The following is a 19092-nucleotide window of genomic DNA, read 5'->3' as shown; positions in this document are numbered from 1 at the left end:
AGAAGTGCGCTGAATTTGTAAACTTGTGTAAGTTTGTTACGTGATGTTTGTGTAAGGTGATAGGTGGGTTTGTGTAATATAACCAACGCAACTGTCCACATTTAAACTGCTAGAGTTCGCTATGAAGGCAGCAAAAGGTAGGAATTAACGTTACCTCAGACGTATGGTTGCTTTGTATATTCAAATGCTGAACTGACTGTCTGACAGTGTATTAATTTATTTAGCGTGACCGTTTTCTGAACTCGTGCATGTTGCAGAAGATGCATGGTTAGCTTTACCGCGATTCCTGTACACAGACAGCTGATAATAACTCGGAATCCAGAGCTGGTGGGTCAGTGTGTTCACATTCTCATAGATTGCGTATAAATAGCAATACACAAAAGTTCGATTTTGGGTGCATACGATATCACGCCAATCCTTCCTGTCCACTTAATACCACGCATCTTTTCTTGTCATTTTGTGTAGCCTATTACTTTCTCTTTTTTCCCCTATTTTTTAACAATTGTCCCTTGGGGTTGGCGTTAGATTTGGAATTTGGGTTAGAATGTCTGAAATGTAACAGAAAGTTGTTCTAACCCCAAGCTACAATTGTAAAAAAAGAAAAGAGAAAATGTCAGACCTGGAAAATGCCAATATCAAATGATATGTTTTATTTATATATTTTTAATTAAGTGTATAAAGTTAAGATCAAAATACTACATTTTATTCTAATCTTATATGACAATTTCTTAAAATATCAGAGTTTCCCATACTTGAAATAATTTAGGTGTGAACAATAAGCTGATAAATATTCAGATTCACTGTGCTAGATGGGTCAATGACAAGACCTTAATACTTTGTGTCCATATTGTTTAATTAAATGTAAAAGGGTTAAAATTTCAAGATAAATTTGCAGATTACTTGCATACATTCTCTTTCTTGAGGACCAAGTCTAAAATGTCTGGTTGTATTTCATTTTGAAAAAATATTTGTTGGATAATTGCAAAAATGTCAATGTGGTGTAACCGGTTTGTGTCAGTTGGTGTAACTAGTATTTTTTTAAAATGAAAATATAAATATATTCATAAAAATGTGGAATAAAAAATAATCTAGTTTAGTTTAATTTGATTTTTTTTTACAACATTTTAATATAATTTGTCAAAGATTATTTAGAAACCAGAGCTGTTTTTAGCATATGTCAGGAGAAATATTACAAGAACGCATTCAAATTTACATTTAGAAATAACTTATACAATTATATTATAAAATTATTTATTTTTTTGATGATTACGTTTACATGTCATCAAGGTGGATAAAATATTTAATATTTCTCATTCTTTGGCCCAATTGGCGGTTACCATTATCAGGTCCATTCAGTCTTAACTTTCATAAAAATGGTGCAAATGTAATTTTTTATTGCATAAAATTTACATGAATACACTATGTGCATTGAAATAAACCTGATGCATGCGTTAAAAACTATTTTTTAAAAGACTTTTGAATTTTTCATCTTGGCAAACTGTTTTTGTCACTGACCCCGGCATTTTGAATGATTGGCTCAAAGAGGTCAATCAAAGGCAAAATGTATGCATCTCTTTATCTATAAGTTGTGTTCCATGTTGTTGGTATGATTGATGATAAAAGTGACATGACTGATAAGACTCTTTTCAAAGAGCACAGAATCATGTGACAGTATGCCATGTGAGAGTAATACATTCCAGTAGCAGCTGCTGGCAACAGATATATGTGTGGCATACTCTTGCTCTGAGATCTATAACCACAGTTAAAGACCCACTGAGTTGTTATAAAAAAACTATATTCATAGTAAAATCCGAAAAGTCATCAATTTTGATTTCATGGGGATTTCAAGTTTTACATTTTTTAATTTGTAGAACACGCATACTGCTTCTGCATAATACTGCCTCAAGGTGGCACTAACTTTGATTATGCCATTAGTGCAAAGTAGTGTAGTTTTTAGCGTATATAACTCAGTTGTACATCTCTGACATGAGGTGCTAACTAATACTATATTTCAACTTAGTGTTAATATTGTGTTTAGCTCTAACCAGGTGCATTTTTGCCTTAATTAGATCTGTTAGGGATTGTTGCATTTTCATATCTGACCACAGATTTCCAAAGGAAAAATGGGATGGCCCATTTGTGGAGTACTGGTGAGCAGTGAGCAGATGATTCTCTGCCTGATATGCTATTACCTACTGTACAAAGTTAATGGATGTTAATTGCAATGTATGGGTCACATCATGTAAATATGGATCTGTGATTTAGATCATTTTTTGGGGCAACTGTAGTTGAAACATTTTATTTTATGCAGTATGCGTTATCATAAGATTGAAATAGCAATGTAACTTTTTGACAATCAAAAGTCTTTTCAATCTTAGTTTCAGATACTCCTGTGGAGTTCATTGTTGAATACCTGCAAAAAGCAAAAGAGATTGCAGAGAATAATGCCAATGTTCCAGCTGAACTACGAGATCATCTGCAGAAGGCCCTGGACATCGCCGGCGGTCTGGATGGATACCTGGAACACATGAGTAGCCCGGAGAGTGAACTGCTAGCCGAGCTGTACAGGTGACTGTTCACATGAAACTTGTAGGTTGCAGATGATTAGTTTGGGTTAATAATGTGTCTCTTTGTTTAGGATGTGAATTTGTGGTTAGGTTGCGTTCATCCTAGGTTGCGTTCAGCCAGGGGTGTCAAATTTAAACTTTTATCCCGGGCCTGCATTTGAGTGTACAACAATTATACAGTTTATTTAAAAAAATAAATAAATCTGATAACCAAATGCTCAATTTTTTGATATTCTAAATTAATGAAATCGTTACACATCAAAGAACAAATTTCCAAAAACGATCACTCCACTAGAACAACCCTACTGGGAAAAACAGATATACAGACACTGCCATCTACTGGATATATGCCTTCACTGCGCAGATAATAAAATTTTGAAGCATTTTCAGGTCCTGAATTTGCAAGTCCTCGTGAGCCACATTAAATGAGCCTTTGAGTTTGACACCTCTGATCTATGCAGTGGATGCCATTTATGTGCAATTAATGTGGTACCTGTTATTAATGTAATTATATTTTATGATGCTATAATACTAGCTTATATATTAAACATAATAATTATTGTTCTTTTTTTAAGGAAATCAATGACCCATGACTGGGATAAGGTATACAAGGATGGAAAAACCTTGTTCAGGCTTCCTAATACATGCATTACTGGACAGGTAGAAGGTATTAAGGAAATTTTAATAACACATCTATCAAGTTTATTTCCTATGCCGAAATTTCCTATTGAAATACATGAAAACACATAAAATGTACATGTTCATGTATGGGTGTCAAATATATGCAGTTTTTAACTTTTCAAAATACTAGGAAATTTCTGTGGATAGATAGTTTAGATTATCAGTAAAAAAAACACATTCTCTGCTTCATGTTTGCATATATACATTATAATGTATGTTTTGATCAAATTGTTAAAATGAGAAATACATACGTCGCTCTATAGACTATAACCTGTAATGTAATGTTCACATATGGCGATGTCTTTCTGTATGAGTGGCAAAATGCATATCACTATGTTTTATGTCTTTAAACATAACCTATCAGTGCCTTCAAAAAAGCAAAAATACAGTAAAGCAGATTTAATGCAAATTTATTTCAAATGTGTCTGGTAATTCTACAGGTCAAGTATTAAAGATGCTGGTTCACATGAGCAAAGCAAAGAGGGTCTTGGAGATAGGAATGTTCACTGGATATGGAGCATTGTCAATGGCAGAAGCTTTACCACAAGACGGCCAACTCATTGCCTGTGAGCTTGAGCCTTATCTGAAAGACTTTTCCCAGCCCATATTTGACAAGTCTCCACATGGTAAAAAGATCACTGTGAGGACAGGGACTGCTATGGATACCCTGAAGGTGGAAAAACACAGCTCACTATCATCACATGTTAGCCATCAGCATAGGTTTTTGCTAACTTGAGGAATTTTGTTTTAATTTGTTTTGTTTAACAAGAATATACATGTCATATTTGTGAGTGACCCTGGACCACAAAACCTTAAGGCTTAAGTTGCATGGGTATTTTGTATTCCAATAGCCAACAATACATTGTATGCAGCGTCAAAATGATAGATTTTTCTTTTATGCCAAAAATCATAAGAATATTTAATGTTACATAAAGATATTTAGTCATTTTCATACTGTAAATATTACAAAACTTTATTTTTGTGGATGCAGTTGCTAAGGACTTCATTTGGAGAAGTTTTCTCAAATTTTGCACCCTCAGATTTTCAAATAAGTGTAACTCTGCCAAATATTGTCTTATCCTAATAACTGTTTTTGTGGTCCAGGGTCATATTTGTACTGTATGAATAGAAAGGTTTAGATAAGTCTTGTGTAGACAGACCATTTTGAATGTAATGAACGGTAAATGCGATCTTTATACAGTTTTAATCACTTAACTGTTTTGCAGGAATTAGCTGCCGCAGGAGAGCAGTTTGACATGGTTTTCATTGACGCAGACAAACAGAACTACATTAACTATTACAAGTTCCTCCTGGATCATAATCTTCTGCGCTTAGATGGAGTTATATGTGTGGACAACACTCTGTTTAAAGGAAGAGTTTATCTCAAGGATTCAACAGATGATATGGGGGTAGCATTGAGAGATTTCAATCAGTTTGTCAAAAATGATCCCCGTGTAGAGCAGGTGTGTGTGTTCTGATGCTTCTATAAATGTTTAAAAAACTACGCTGCCTTCACATGCACGGAAATTTCTTACTTCCCACTTCTTAAGTTGTAATTACAAGTTAGTTGTGTTTCAGTGCTATATTGATGACAGGTGCATACAAAATGCATATAAGATCAGGTTGCGTACAAATTGACTAAAATATAGCGAGGGTCTTGTCTTCCGAGGGGTGGGAATTCAAAATATGTGTTCGGAGTGTAGTGTGTAGCTCGTCATGTCAAAATATATGTGGACGGTGCATCATATGTGCATTATGCGTCATGTCAAAATGCATGCCTGCTACGCACGCGTTGAATGGGTTTATGATATAAGAGGTGGTCACGTTCACAAGACACACACTTTAAAGGGACATTTCACAAGATTTTTTTAAGATGTCAAATAAATCTTTGGTTTCCCCAGAGTACGTATGTAAAGTTTTAGCTCAAAATACCATATAGATACATTTATTATAACATCTTAAAATTGCCGCTTTGTATGTGTGAGCAAAAATGTGCCGTTTTGTGTGTGTCCTTTTAAATGCAAATGAGCTGATCTCTGCACCAAATGGCAGTGCCATGGTCGGATAGTGCAGGTTAAGGGGCGGTATTATCCCCTTCTGACATCACAAAGGACGCCAAATTTCAATTACCTATTTTTTCACATGCTTGCAGAAAATGGTTTACCAAAACTAAGTTACTGGGTTGTTCTTTTTCATATTTTCTAGGTTGATAGAAGCCAAATTTTCATGATATGTTCCCTTTAACACCAAACTCTAATTACACATGAGATTAAGCGAGATTTTGGGCGTCTCTTTTATCATTCGAAGCGTCTGTAGCAGGCACGTATTTTATCATGATAAGTGATGCACATAAGTTTACATGACGTATGAACACATACATGTATTTTGACATGACAAGCCACACACAACGGGCTACATACATGTTTTGACGTGCTTTGCATCGTGCGCCCTCCAAAAAGACCTCACCGGCCACCACTTGTCCTGTCTGTTTTTAACCATGCAGTCAAATATATGCTATTCTTGCATGTAAAACATACAATTCGCATGAAATGGTTATTCTGTACATAAATAGGAAAGACTTTGAAGGCAATTTAGTTGTTGTTCAGAAAAGATCATAAAAATATCAGTCTCCCTTGCTCAATTTAAAAACTTTCAGTCTAGGAAACACATATTTCCGATAAATCCAACAGGACGTGAAGGCAGCATTATTTTTATATTCTTACTGCACTGTATCTGAACCAAATGTCTGTAACTACCTTTACTAATTTTTATTTTCGATTTATTAATTACATTTGTGTTACAGTAACTGATTACCTTCCATTCCTGGTTCTGCACATACTAACTTACGTTTCACACTGTATAGATTACAGTTTCATACTGGTGGTATACTGTACCCCACACTTGCCCTTAGATTTTGATTATTTATGGTTGGGTACAGTTTTAGATCCTCAATAAAACACAAATGCTAATTCATCATAAGTAGTTTCAAAGTTAAATATTGCAACATTACTATGTAACTAGTCTATATATATAAACCTGTATTTTGCAATACACAGTTTTACATATTGTTTAATCCCTTTATAAAGGTCATTATTCCTTTAAGAGATGGTCTTACTGTTATACGAAGAGTCCCGTACACACCTCAGGCAAACACACAGGTAAGCCATACCTGCATTTAGAAATTACCTACACCTAACACTGAAAGATCCAGTGCTTAAACCTTTACACTTTATACTGTACTTTTTTACTCCAGTGTCAAAATAATTGCTTTTATCTGCATATCAGTCCAAACCTATAATGTTAATTAACAGTTCACAAATTATGGGAAAAATAGTTTCATGACAATATAAAACTGTTATCCAGCATTAATGATAATGTATGTTTGATAGAGCGCTGTGAACTACGACGAGGTCTTCAGAGGAGTTCAAGGGAAGCCGGTGCTGGACCGGTTGCGTTTGGATGGAAAAGTGGCCTATGTGACCGGGGCCGGTCAGGGCATCGGAAGAGCCTTCGCACACGCTCTCGGGGAAGCCGGAGCCAAAGTGGCCATTATAGACATGGATAAAGAGAAAGCAGAGAATGTGGCTCATGAACTAACTCTAAAAGGTAAAAAGTGCTTTAATGTCTTCAATAGCTCATGGCGTGTTATTCAAATGGACCAGTTTACACTACTTGATCTTTCCAGCAGATGGTGCCATGGTATCATAGGACTAAACTGAATGAGAGCATTTAAAGAGATATTTCAGTTCTTTTGTGCCTTAGCTTTGTTTCATTATTTGTTATATATATATAAAACATTTTATTTATCTATCTATCAGGTGTGTATATATATCAGGTATAAATGATATGTTTTTTATTTTATTTATAAACATGCATATATGTGTATTTATTTCAGATATCTTTGGATATATGATTTATTAGGAATTTTTAAACTGAGACACAGTAATTAAATTACTCATTTTAATATAGACGTATTTTATTTTAACTCATGCTACAGTATTGTTTAATTTAATAAATTTATTTTTGTGTTCATATGCATCCACAAAATTTTTAATTTTTTTGATGTACCCATGTCATTCCAGGCATTTCCAGTATGGCTGTTTCAGCAGACATTAGCAAACCAGAGGACGTCCATAAGATGATTGATGACATTGTTTTAAAATGGGGCACAATTCACATTGCTTGCAACAATGCTGGCATTAACAAAAACTCGCCCAGTGAGGACACCAGTCTGGAGGAATGGGACCAAACCTTTAATGTTAACCTCAGAGGGACTTTCATGTGTTGCCAGGTACCTCATCATAGTTACATTTGTTTGTCATTAATTTCAGTCCAGATAAAGCACTAAAGACAGGTTTTCTTTAGATGTTTCATATTAATGATGTGGGAGACATAAGGCGCTTTGAATTTATAGACACACAGACGAGGCGTTATGTACCTACTATTTGGGACCAGCGACGGTCACTTAGGTTTAAGTGCTTGTAAAGGGGACAAAGATTTAAAACCTAACCCCACATTTTTTTGGACTGGCCAAAACAAAATTTTTGTAACTACAATAATCATAAAACGTCATTTTCAAGGATAAAAATTTAAATATTTTTTGAAGTTGCTTTTAAAATGTACTTACGTTTCCTCCACAGTTGCCGTTACTTATATTTGCCCAAACTTTTAGCGGATTCTAATTGCTTTTGTATATGAGCAACAACTTTTCCATTAGTTTTCTGACATTTTCCGGCAGTCGGAATAAAACCTTTGATAGGAGAACAGAGAGGTGTGAAAGAAAGTGATTTCATACCTACAGCATTAGGAGACATTAAATCCTGCCAGGCACCAGATAAATCAGAGTAAGCCGTTTTACACAAACCTCAAAGGTGATGGAGATGCCTCCCGCGCATTTAAAATGAACGCCGCGAGTTTTTGACACTTTTTTTGTCTCTCTCCCCATCCAGGGAGTGTTATTCTTCTCCCTGTAGACGTAGAGGTCTGATTAGTGAAGGTGTCAATACTGTGATGTTCCTCTGAAAGCACATTTGTCTCTTCTCTCCCTCAAATTACCGCCTCAGGCGGCCGGTCGTGTCATGCTGAAGCAGGGATACGGCAAGATAATCAACACAGCTTCCATGGCCAGTTTAATAGGTGAGTGATGATTTTTATGCCGCCATAAGCTGAGATATTACACTGTCTCTTCCCTTTGAATTTAATACTCTCATCAAACGCAGGGGTGGGGTTTTAAAACGAGAATGTAGAAGTAGTAAAATTCGAAGAGAAAGAAAAGTTCACTGATGCGTTTTAGGTTTTTCTCCATCTGCTTGCTTTTGTTTTGGAGGATTTGTGCAAACATAAAAACATAAAGCGGCCCTCATCATCATCCAGTTTTGGCATCCTAATTAATTCAGTGTAGTATGAAACCTATCCAAGTTTAAATGGCAACTCGTATGTTTTTAGAGGTGGCTAATTCCTACAAATTTGTATGACCCAATTTGCTTTCGCACCGTGATGTTAAGTTTAGAAGCTGGCTAAGGGTTGGAGTATCTTTATTGACTTTTTCTAGTAATTGTACAATTCATTTCATATGATTTTATATGAATTAGTCAATTCGTAAATAACATACAAATTCTCATAAGATCAGGTTGAGCGTTTGTGCTGTTGACATGAATAATAGACCTGCACAATATTGAAGAAAAATGATGCAATATATGTTATGCAATATTATAATACTTACATTTTATAATATATATATATTTTTTTAAATATTTAAAAACTATAACCATCATTCGTTTCATATTATTTCTGGCAAAAGAAAGCATTACTCACCAGTCTCTCTATCTGCATTGACCTAAAACTCTGACTACACAAAAACTTTTTAGTGTTAATATAATTTGGTTATTTTAAATAATTGAGGTATGCACATTTGCAACATGCCTGTTATTTTGATATAGCTTTTTACATTTGTTCACTTCACAAAGTAACATGACTTATGCCCGCCACTAGGGTTGCATAATGATTAATCACGATTAATCTATAAAGTTTTTTATTTACATCATATTATATGTGTGTGAACTGTGAATAATAATTATGTATACATAAATATGCACACATGCATGTTTAATTTTAAGAAAAAATATACATTTATATATTAAGGACTTATATAACATAAATTATACATGAATATACAAATGTATATACACATGTAAACATTTCTTAATATATAAATGCATGTGTGTTTATTTAATTATACAAAGTTATACACAGTACACAAACATATATAATGTAAACAGAAACTTTTATTCTGCAATAGATTAATAGTGATTAATCGTTATGCAACCCTACCTGGCACATAATAAACCAGACCAAAATTGAAGCGTCACAAAAAATCCTTGTTGCACTTACATTTTTAAGTTTAATCAACTTTCTTGAAAAATTAAGTGAATTAGCTTAAGATATTTCAACTTGGATTTTATAATTTATAACAACTTCTCACTATTCAATAAAGTTGAAATTAATTGTAATTGTAAAAATTTGAGTGCAACAAGGAATGTTTATAGTATTGTATAGGGACCAGAATGTCATAGAGACTTATGGAAGGGCTTTTTCTTGGGCCAACAACCCAAGCAACCACTTAGAAATTGACTGGCAAAAATGTAAAATCTTTGAAAAATCTTTGCTGTTTACTTATCCATCTGTTATTGTTTGTTAAACTCCAATATTGCACATGAAAAGCCGGTTTTTGCATCATTAAAAACACAAAACCCCTGTTACTCAGTTGAAAGGGCTTTAAATTGCAACCTGTGGTGCAGCCGCATGTAAAGGGACTTCCTGGTGTGCCGCCGGTCCTGTAGCTCAGGCTTTAACTGTGGAAAAACGAGCGTTTGATTTTTATGCCGCACGCCGTAAAAGAGCGCTATTTGCGACACAGCGTAACACAATGCCTCCAACAGGTCCCTCGCTGTGCAACAGCAGCACTCCATCAACAGAGTAGTCAAGTAGCCAATAAACTTGTGTACCATATGGACGCTAGTCCCAACTGTGGGTGCAATCTGTAACACGGGAGCATGCTGCTACAGGAAGTAGAGAGAGAGAGAGAGAGAGCAGTGAGGAAGTGGAGGGCAAGGGAAACAAAGTGATCAATTACTCACATTACATACAGTCCTTCAGGAATTTTCTTTATTGGCCTGGACATCTGTTATAATATTGTCATAATGTGTAATCAGATGGGAGCTGTTGTGGCCAAAGTGGGGAATACATCTTGAAAGTCCAATTAAAATGCACAATGACACTGCCTATGTCCATCTGGCAAATAGCACGCTGTTTTTTACATTTTATCAACTGATCTTTAGCATACAGTAGATAGCAGTAAGAATAACAAGTGCTTCTCGAAATGATTTCAACAATTGGTGTGGCTTTGTGTTTTCGGCTTTTCAGCCCATGCATGTTATTCAGTATGCATGTTGACCTTACATCAAAACTTCAACCTACCATTTGGTTTAAAATAACCCATGCTGGGATGGTTTAGTCCAAAATGCTAGGTTGTGTTTAAACCATTGTTGTGTCAAATTAACCAATGGCTGGGATTATCCGTATTTTGCGTTACTATGGGCCTATAACCCCCTAAAAAGCAATTTTAAAGTGTGGTATCGTTTTTTTTTTTGGAAAATATGCCTACACTTGCACATAAGGAAGAAAAAGTTGCCAAAAAGTTGCCAAAAAAGAAAATAATGCCAATTTTTTTGCATTAACTATTCCTTTAACACTCACAAGCCAATGGCCTTTGATGAAAATCAGACTGATGGGATCACTGTGACCTGCAACATCTCTAAAATATACAGATTACAGTGCCGCTGTGTCTTCCCCATAATAAAAAGTAAAATTTAAACTAGATGGATGTTACACATGATTTAAGATGCGTCTCTCTTTCTGTTCCTCCTACCTTTTCACCCTCCCATGCCGACTGCTCTTTAAAATCTCAATGGCGACTGATGCTGGATAAAAAGGCTCTTCTATCTACACGTTTCCATGAGGATTAATACTTGTCGGCCTTTTCGAGTCTGAAAAGCCAAATTTAAGGCTTAAAGCTTGTTTGTAAGCCCACAGCGGCCTCTTCTTTGAATAACAGGGGTACAACAGCGCCCCGTTGCGCTGTTTCTTTTATCGTAGGAACCAGGCCCATCAAAACCTAAGCATTGTCCAGTTAGAAGTTCTCCTTTAAAACAAACCATGGGCCGGAGAGCGCAAACTCGTCTCCACAGGACCGGCCGCTGCTTTCGCACAGCTGTGCCGTATTTATCATCCCGCTCCCAACCTCGGCAATTTGGCAGTGAGATCACCGGGTGACGAGGTTAACTACTAAAGTTGCATGTAACTTGGAGCCTCCCTCGCGATGATTAATCAAGCGAGCCCCCTTTTCCCCGCAACGCACGCAGCGTCGAGCATCTGTGATGGTCAAGGCAAACAAATGGCGTTTTGCCTTTGTTCGTGAAGATGATGCACGCTGAACATACAGAGTAATTAATTTTACATCGCTTCATCTGCGGGGTCCCAAAAGCTAATGAAAGTGTTTTTATGTCACATTGGAGTTCAGGGCCTTCTTGTTGAGTTATGAGCAGAATGAAGTAATAGGGCCTTGTATTAATCACACGTTCAGATCATTACAGAATATTAAGTGGATTTTAAAGTGTTGCTAATGAAAGCTGCTTTATTTACTTCAATGCAAAATAGTTGTATAGTGCTTTTCACAAAACTTGCCTTTAAAGTGGAATAGTTCACCCCAATATTAAAGTTCACTTATAATTTACTCACCCTCAGGACATCCCAGATGTATACAAATTATTTTGTATACACAAGTTAATAATTTTATTTTAAAATGTTGTCATGTGATTTTATATGGGGCTCCAAATGCAAATCCATCATTAAAGGGGACATTTCACAAGATTTTTTTAAGCTGTAGAAAAACTGTCTCTAGAGTGTGTATGTGAAGTTTTAGCTCAAAATACCATATATAATTTATTATAACATGTCAAAATTTCTACTTTGTAGGTGTCAGCAAAAATTTGCCTTTTTTGTGTGTGTCCTTTTTAAATGCAAATAAGCTGATCTCTGCACTAAATGGCAATGCCGTGGTTGGATAGTGCAGATTAATGGGCGGTATTATCCCCTTCTGACATCACAAGGGGAGCCAAAATTCAATGACCTATTTTTTTCACATGCTTGCAGAGAATGGTTTACCAAAACTAAGTTACTGGGTTGTTCTTTTCATGTTTTCTAGTTTGATACAAGCACTGGGGACCCAATTCTAGCACGTAAACATGAAAAAGTCAGAATTTCATGATATTTCCCCTCATAGACTGTAAAAAAGATGGACGACACCCGTTCATTCTTTTCCATTGATGAAAAGTGAAGCCGCCAGTGTCCCGATACGGCACTAGCATCTTGGGTCTTGAGTCTGCGCAGTAGCAATTTCGGGACCAGTCCTGCGCAGAAGTGAGCAGGAAGTAAAGCCACGAATTCAAGGCCCGCTCTCGCAGAATGCGCATATCCCAGCTGTCAATCATGACGTGATATCACCGTTTTATAGCATTAAATAACTAACTAAAAACAAACTTATTTTAAAAACAAACACTTGAATTTACATCAGCGTACAAAAAACTACAGTAAATGACAAAAAACCTGCTTCGGAAAAAAGATAATTGAAGTGTAATTAAATTGTTTAGTTGGTCTCAAGTCCCATTGAATTACATGGGGGAGGCGGGGCTTATGACCTATACTAGGACTTACTGTGTCAATGTGTCAAATATAGCATATTGTGTGGCGAAACACACAAATGACAACTAAAATCAGTGTATAAGAAGAAATTATCGAAATATTGCAACTGTGCAATGGCTTTAGACCAAAAAGTTAAATTGTTTACTCACTTTTTGTGTTATTCACTTTATGTGTCATTTTGTGTCGAGTATGTGTTAAAAATAAATAAAAGTGACAACAAAAGTTGTGATAAAAAAGTAACACAAAATGTGTTGTTCCAATAATGACACAGAGATGTGTCTATTTTGGGACAAAGCATTTAGTGTGTTATCCTAAAAATAACACTGATTGTGTTGTTTTTAACACATTAGTTTTTCAAATGTGCCGGGTTATTTTTAATAAGGGATGAGCCCAACCCAATGAGTTGGGTTAAATTAAAAATTAAATTAAACTCATAGGGGCGGTTTCCCGTACAGGGATCAGACTAGTCTAGACTAAAATAAATGTAAGATGTCCAAACTGAAAACAACGTAAAATACATCAGTGCCCTTTGTTTTGCCTCAAAATGCACACAAGTAATGTTTTTAGTAAGGCGTGTTTGTTAAAACTAGTTATATTTCATAATTAAACTAAGGCCTAGTCCTGACTTAAGCTAATTTCTGTTCAGGAAACCACCCCAAATTGTTTTATATTTGACCCAACAATGTGTTAAAACAACCCAGCATTTTTGGTTGAAACAACCCAGCATAGGGCAAATTGCAAGGTGCTGGGCTTGTTCCTTTTTGACCCCAACGCTGGGTTGAAAATAAATAACCCAGCGTTTTTTAGAGTTTAAATAACTATAATATTAACACTTATACATTGTGACAGAAAAGGTACAAAAGCTGTCACTGAGGAACAGATATTAAGCTTTGAGGTCTGTCGATACACTTTTTCAAAGGGTATCGCCAATGACAAGCTATTTCTGAGAGTGAACACAACTAGATTTGTGGTGCCATATGAATTACTTGAAATATTTTGATTTTTTTTTTTGCACCCTCAGATTCCAGATTTTTGAATAGTTGTATCTCGGCCAACTATTGTCCTATCAGATGCTGTATAAATATCATTTTTATAAAATGTACCCTTATGACTTAAGGTTTTGTGGTCCAGGGTCACATGTACGTCTTCATCAGATTTGTTTGTTTACATTTTAATTTCACTAAATAAGCTCAAAATATTAATTGTTTTCTCTCACAAACTTGTGTTGCTTCAGAAGACGTATATGTGACCCTGGACCACAAAACAAATCATAAGGGTAAATTTTCAAAAAATTATATTTATACATCATCTGATAGGACAATATTTGGCTGAGATACATCACAATTTGAAAATCTGGAATCGGAGGGTGCAAAAAATCAAAATATTTAAAGGTATAACTAATATTTTACTAATGATTATTACCTTTTGACATATTTACGGTAGGAAATTTACAAAATATCTTCATGAAACATGATTTTTACTTAACATCCTAATGGTTTTTGGCAGTACAAAAAAATACTATAATTTTGACCCATACAATCTATTTTTGGCAATTGCTACAAATATACCCTTGCTACTTATGACTGTGGTCCAGGGTCAAATATGAAGTCATCTGGATTAGTTTAATGATAGATGGATGTGCTTTTTGGAGCTTTGCCATTTTGGCTCCCATTTAAGAACATATCTTGATAGCATTTTAATATAAAATTATTTGAGTTCAACTCAAGAAAGAAAGTCACATCTGGGATGGCTGAGAATTTTCATTTTCTAGTTAACTATTTCTTTCACGTTAAAAATATTTGTCTGAGAGTTGATGATTTACTTAGGTTTTGGTTCTTTTAGTTTCAAACACAGAATGCAAAGCTCATCGTGAGTTTTAAATTGTTTGTCTGTCTCTCAATAGTGCCACATCCACAGAAACAGCTCTCCTACAACACATCCAAGGCTGGGGTGGTAAAGCTCACACAGACCTTGGGTACCGAGTGGATCGACAGAGGGGTTCGAGTCAACTGCATCTCCCCGTAAGTGTGAGACCACAAACTACGTCTGCCATGATCAATTTTAGCTTTGGAGCTGTATCAGAAATTCCCTGCTTCGTTTGGGAAAACCAAAATATGGCTATGATGTAAATCGAACAGTCTGGCATAAAAGATGACACACAGATGTTGCACGGTATCTCACTAAAATATATTATACTGTCTGCGACGGTCGTCTGGAAAAAATTGTACCATGTGCGCGGCAGAATCACACGTCGCAGTATTATGTTTTGCAATATAACTCATGAATCAATGCCAAATTTTACAAACAAAAATGCCTCTTGCACCAATTAAGCAAAGAGAAATGTTTTGATGTTTAAGTGTAAACTTAATTTGTTTTGACAGGGTCAAAATGCATTATTTTCCACACAATTGAGACTCTGTTACTAAATTACAGCGTGAAACAATGCAATCCGGCTTAATTGGATGAAGTCTTAGGGGATGAGTACAGCAAACAGTTTCTTTAATTGTTACAATCAATTAGGGATTCAAATTAGTCTCTTCAACACAAGTGTCAGCGAAACAATGCCGGCCGTTGTTTGTATCTGTTTGTCAAAGCGGTTCTACTGAGGAAAAGGAACGAGAGGAAGTATGCACGTGTCGCTCGAAGCCGAGCATCCCTGAGCCCCTGAGATGCGATAGACAGCAAACACACACACACACACACACACACACACACGCACACTATTTATTTTTATATTGCGCCAGCTTGTTTTCTAATTTGAATTTACATGGAAGCATCTCCCATTCCTCCCTCAAACACAAGATCCCTCAATGGGCCGCTGATTTCCTCAAAGTGACGGTCTGTAAATATGCATACGGGTGGGGGAAACCACAATTAGCGGGCGCGAGGTTGACTGCCGCCTGATTTCATTGGCAACTTTAGCCGCGACGGTGATAAGCCGCATTATCTACAAAATTGGCTGAGGGAAAACAGTAAGCCTTTGATTGCCAGGACTGGTTTTCTGATAAAGCACTGCAGAAGAGAAATATAATTGAGATTTGAATACGTTAACCGAAGGTGTCACATGCCACTTCAGTGCCTCTAATTTAGCCCCGGCATCGGATTTGGTATCAAGGCCAACGAAATCTATTCAACCGGGCTTAAATTTCGTCGGCTGTTTAGTGGAGTGTGCGAACAGATGAGCTGGATTTCCCATGCGGCAGCTTTGGCAAGAAATGCATTTGTTACAATTTGCAATGCATTTATTTTTTTTTAGGTAAGGACAAGAGCAACACTGAAATCCACTCATCGTTGACAACACTTGACAATCCCACATGGCATAATTCACTTAAACTAAACAAATCTATAATTATTTACATTCCCACATGTTTTTAATATACAGCAAAAGTTCAATGAGCTCCAACAAAGTCTAATAATTAGAATGTTATAAAGAAAACAGTAAATCACAAAAAAAGACTTTAAGGGATACTCCAGCCAAATATCTAAATTAAATTAAAGCAATTAGATATACATATGTACGTCATCTTTCAGACAAACACATTTGGAGTTATTTTAGTAAATGTCCTTGCTCTTCCATGCTTTATAATTGTAGAAAACGGAGATCAGAGAACAACTTCTGACTTTAAACCTCAAAAAAGTCCATCCATCCTTCACAGAAATAAACTACATAGCTCCATGGGGTTAATAAAGGTCTTCTGTGGGTACTCAATGAGATTTATAACTTTTATAAGCTGTAATACTAGCTTCTGGTAACCGTGCCATCTTGGACTCAAGCAAGAGTTTTACTGTAGTTAGCCTTGGTTGCCTTGGGTACGCTGCACAATGACTCTTGTGAATGGTGTTAGTCCAAGAAGCCATCTTTTTATTAGCCGTCTATTTTGTTATTATAGTTTATAAAGTTTAAAGGGACACTAATTTTTTAAAAATATGCTCCTTTTCCAGCTCCCCTAGAGTTAAACATTTGATTTTTACTGTTTTGGAATCTATTCAGGTGATCTCCGGGTCTGGCGGTACCAGTTTTAGCATAGCTTAGCATAATCCATTGAATCTGATTAGACCATTAGCATCGCGCCTAAAAAAATAACCAAAGAGTTTCGATATTTTTCCTTTGTAAAACTTGACTCTTCTGTAGTTACATTGTGTACTAAGACCGACAGAAAATTAAAAGTTGCTATTTTCTCTGCCGATATGGCTAGGAACTATAATTCCAATTCTGGCGTAATAATCAAGGACTTTGCTGCCGTACCATGGCTGCAGCAGGCGTAATGATATTAAGGAGCGCCCAGAAAACGTTTAATTTTCCGTCGGTCTTAGTACACGATGTAACTACAGAAGAGTCAAGTTTTAAATATGAAAAATATCAAAACTCTTTGGTTATTTTTTAGCACGATGCTAATGGTCTAATCAGATTCAATAGATTATGCTAAACTATGCTAAAAGTGGTAGCGCCAAACCCAGAGATCGGCTGAATGAATTCCAAAACAGTAAAAATCAAATGTTTAACTAGGGGAGCTGAAAAATGAGCCTTTAACAAAAGTAGAGTGTTCCTTTAAAATATGGATATTTTCTTACAACATCGCATTGGTTCCCCGCAAAATACCTTTATTAACCCCTTGGAGCCCTGTGGATTACTTCTGTCAAGGATGGATGTACCTTTTTGGGTGCATTCCTCCAGTTGTTCCCTGATCCCTGTTTTCTCCTATCATAAGCTTGGAAACGCAAGGACATTTCCTAAAATATCTCTAAATGTGTTCATCTGAAAAATGATGGACATATGTATCTCGGATTGCTTGTGGGTTAGTAAATCGTGGTAATTTTGATAATTGGCTGGAGTATCACTTTAAGCTGGGTTTTCACATGCAGGGTCACATATGCATATTTTATTTTTCTTTTGATACATTTCTTTCTATTCGACAGAACAGAACAGCTCACAAAGACCAGTACAATTTTTTTTCGTTTTTTAGGTCAACCATTCCTTTAAGACCCCCTAGTCAATCTGGAGAGTATCAATCACAGTATCCACCCATTAAAGGACAGTGAACCAGTGTAAACACTATCACAGAGTCCTTGAAGGATAGCCAACTTCATTTTATGTCACTCTGACTGCCATAACTGAAGCAAGAGGCTGAAAACAACCCTGTCACCTTGCTTGATATCTCTCTCTCTTTTTCTCTACCTTTCTCTTTCTCTCTCTCTCTCTACAGAGGTATTGTTGACACCCCTCTCATCCATTCAGAGAGTCTGGAGCCTTTGGTTCAGCGCTGGCTGTCAGACATCCCAGCCGGACGACTGGCTCAAGTGACAGACCTCCAAGCTGCAGTAGTTTACTTGGCATCTGATGCCTCTGACTACATGACGGGGCATAACTTAGTCATAGAGGGTGGTCAGAGTCTATGGTAGAGAAAGTTTGCATCTCAAATTTAAGAGATACTGTCACTTCCACTGGTTTTTTTGGGGTAGAGTGAATAACTCGTATCATTTGATTTCAATGATGCAGTATGAGATGCTATTATTTATGCATTCCGTATGAATCAAACCCTTGATATTGGGTTGCTAGCAACACTGCACCAATTGAACTACTGCAAATTTTGTAAAAGTAATGTACCGAGGCAGTCTATACTCTGTCAACTGTAAACAACTTGTGCATTATTTAACACATTTTGTATTGGATTTTGTACAACAAATGTTGTTAACATTAGTTGATGCACAATGAACAAGCATAAACAATTGTATTGACATTAACAAATGTTAAAGGGGCACTCCACTTTTTTTTCGAAAATAGGCTTATTTTCCAGCTTCCCTAGAGTTAAACATTTGATTTTTACAGTTTGGAATCCATTCAGCCAATCTCCGGGTCTGGCGGTACTAATTTTAACATAGCTTAGCATAATCCATTGAATCTGATTAGACCATTAGCATCGCGTTCAAAAATGACCAAAGAGTTTCAATATTTTTTCTTTGTAAAACTTGACTCTTCTGTCGTTCAATCGTGTACTAATCTGACAGAAAACTTTCAAAAGCAGGGGAATATTTTCGGGCACTGAGTTATATCATTGCGCCTCCTGCAGCCATGTTACGGAAGCAA

The 19092-nt window shown here is 36.1% G+C and overlaps 1 protein-coding gene across 1 annotated transcript; it reads left to right on the top strand.

The window, feature by feature from the left end:
• Position 1: 1 nt before the first annotated feature.
• On the top strand, positions 2-18883 carry LOC135769894 (uncharacterized). Its single transcript, XM_065279416.2, has 11 exons — positions 2-137; positions 2379-2568; positions 3143-3234; positions 3689-3921; positions 4475-4711; positions 6335-6406; positions 6638-6854; positions 7331-7539; positions 8312-8384; positions 14911-15028; positions 18212-18883. Exons 1-11 carry the CDS (start codon positions 122-124, stop codon positions 18405-18407), a joined length of 1653 nt encoding a protein of 550 aa, XP_065135488.2. The 5' UTR covers positions 2-121; the 3' UTR covers positions 18408-18883.
• The last annotated feature ends 209 nt before the right edge of the window (positions 18884-19092 follow it).

The sequence above is a fragment of the Paramisgurnus dabryanus genome, chromosome 7 (assembly GCF_030506205.2).
Source record: "Paramisgurnus dabryanus chromosome 7, PD_genome_1.1, whole genome shotgun sequence".
Classification (NCBI taxonomy): domain Eukaryota; kingdom Metazoa; phylum Chordata; class Actinopteri; order Cypriniformes; family Cobitidae; genus Paramisgurnus; species Paramisgurnus dabryanus.
This window is presented reverse-complemented; position numbering and strand designations above follow the sequence as displayed.

Bases quoted from the DNA above. Each gene is read 5' to 3' on its own strand.
- LOC135769894 (XM_065279416.2), top strand. The intron at 3,922-4,474 runs GTGGAAAAACAC...ACTGTTTTGCAG, and splicing joins CTGCTATGGATACCCTGAAG to GAATTAGCTGCCGCAGGAGA. The intron at 4,712-6,334 runs GTGTGTGTGTTC...CCCTTTATAAAG, and splicing joins ATGATCCCCGTGTAGAGCAG to GTCATTATTCCTTTAAGAGA.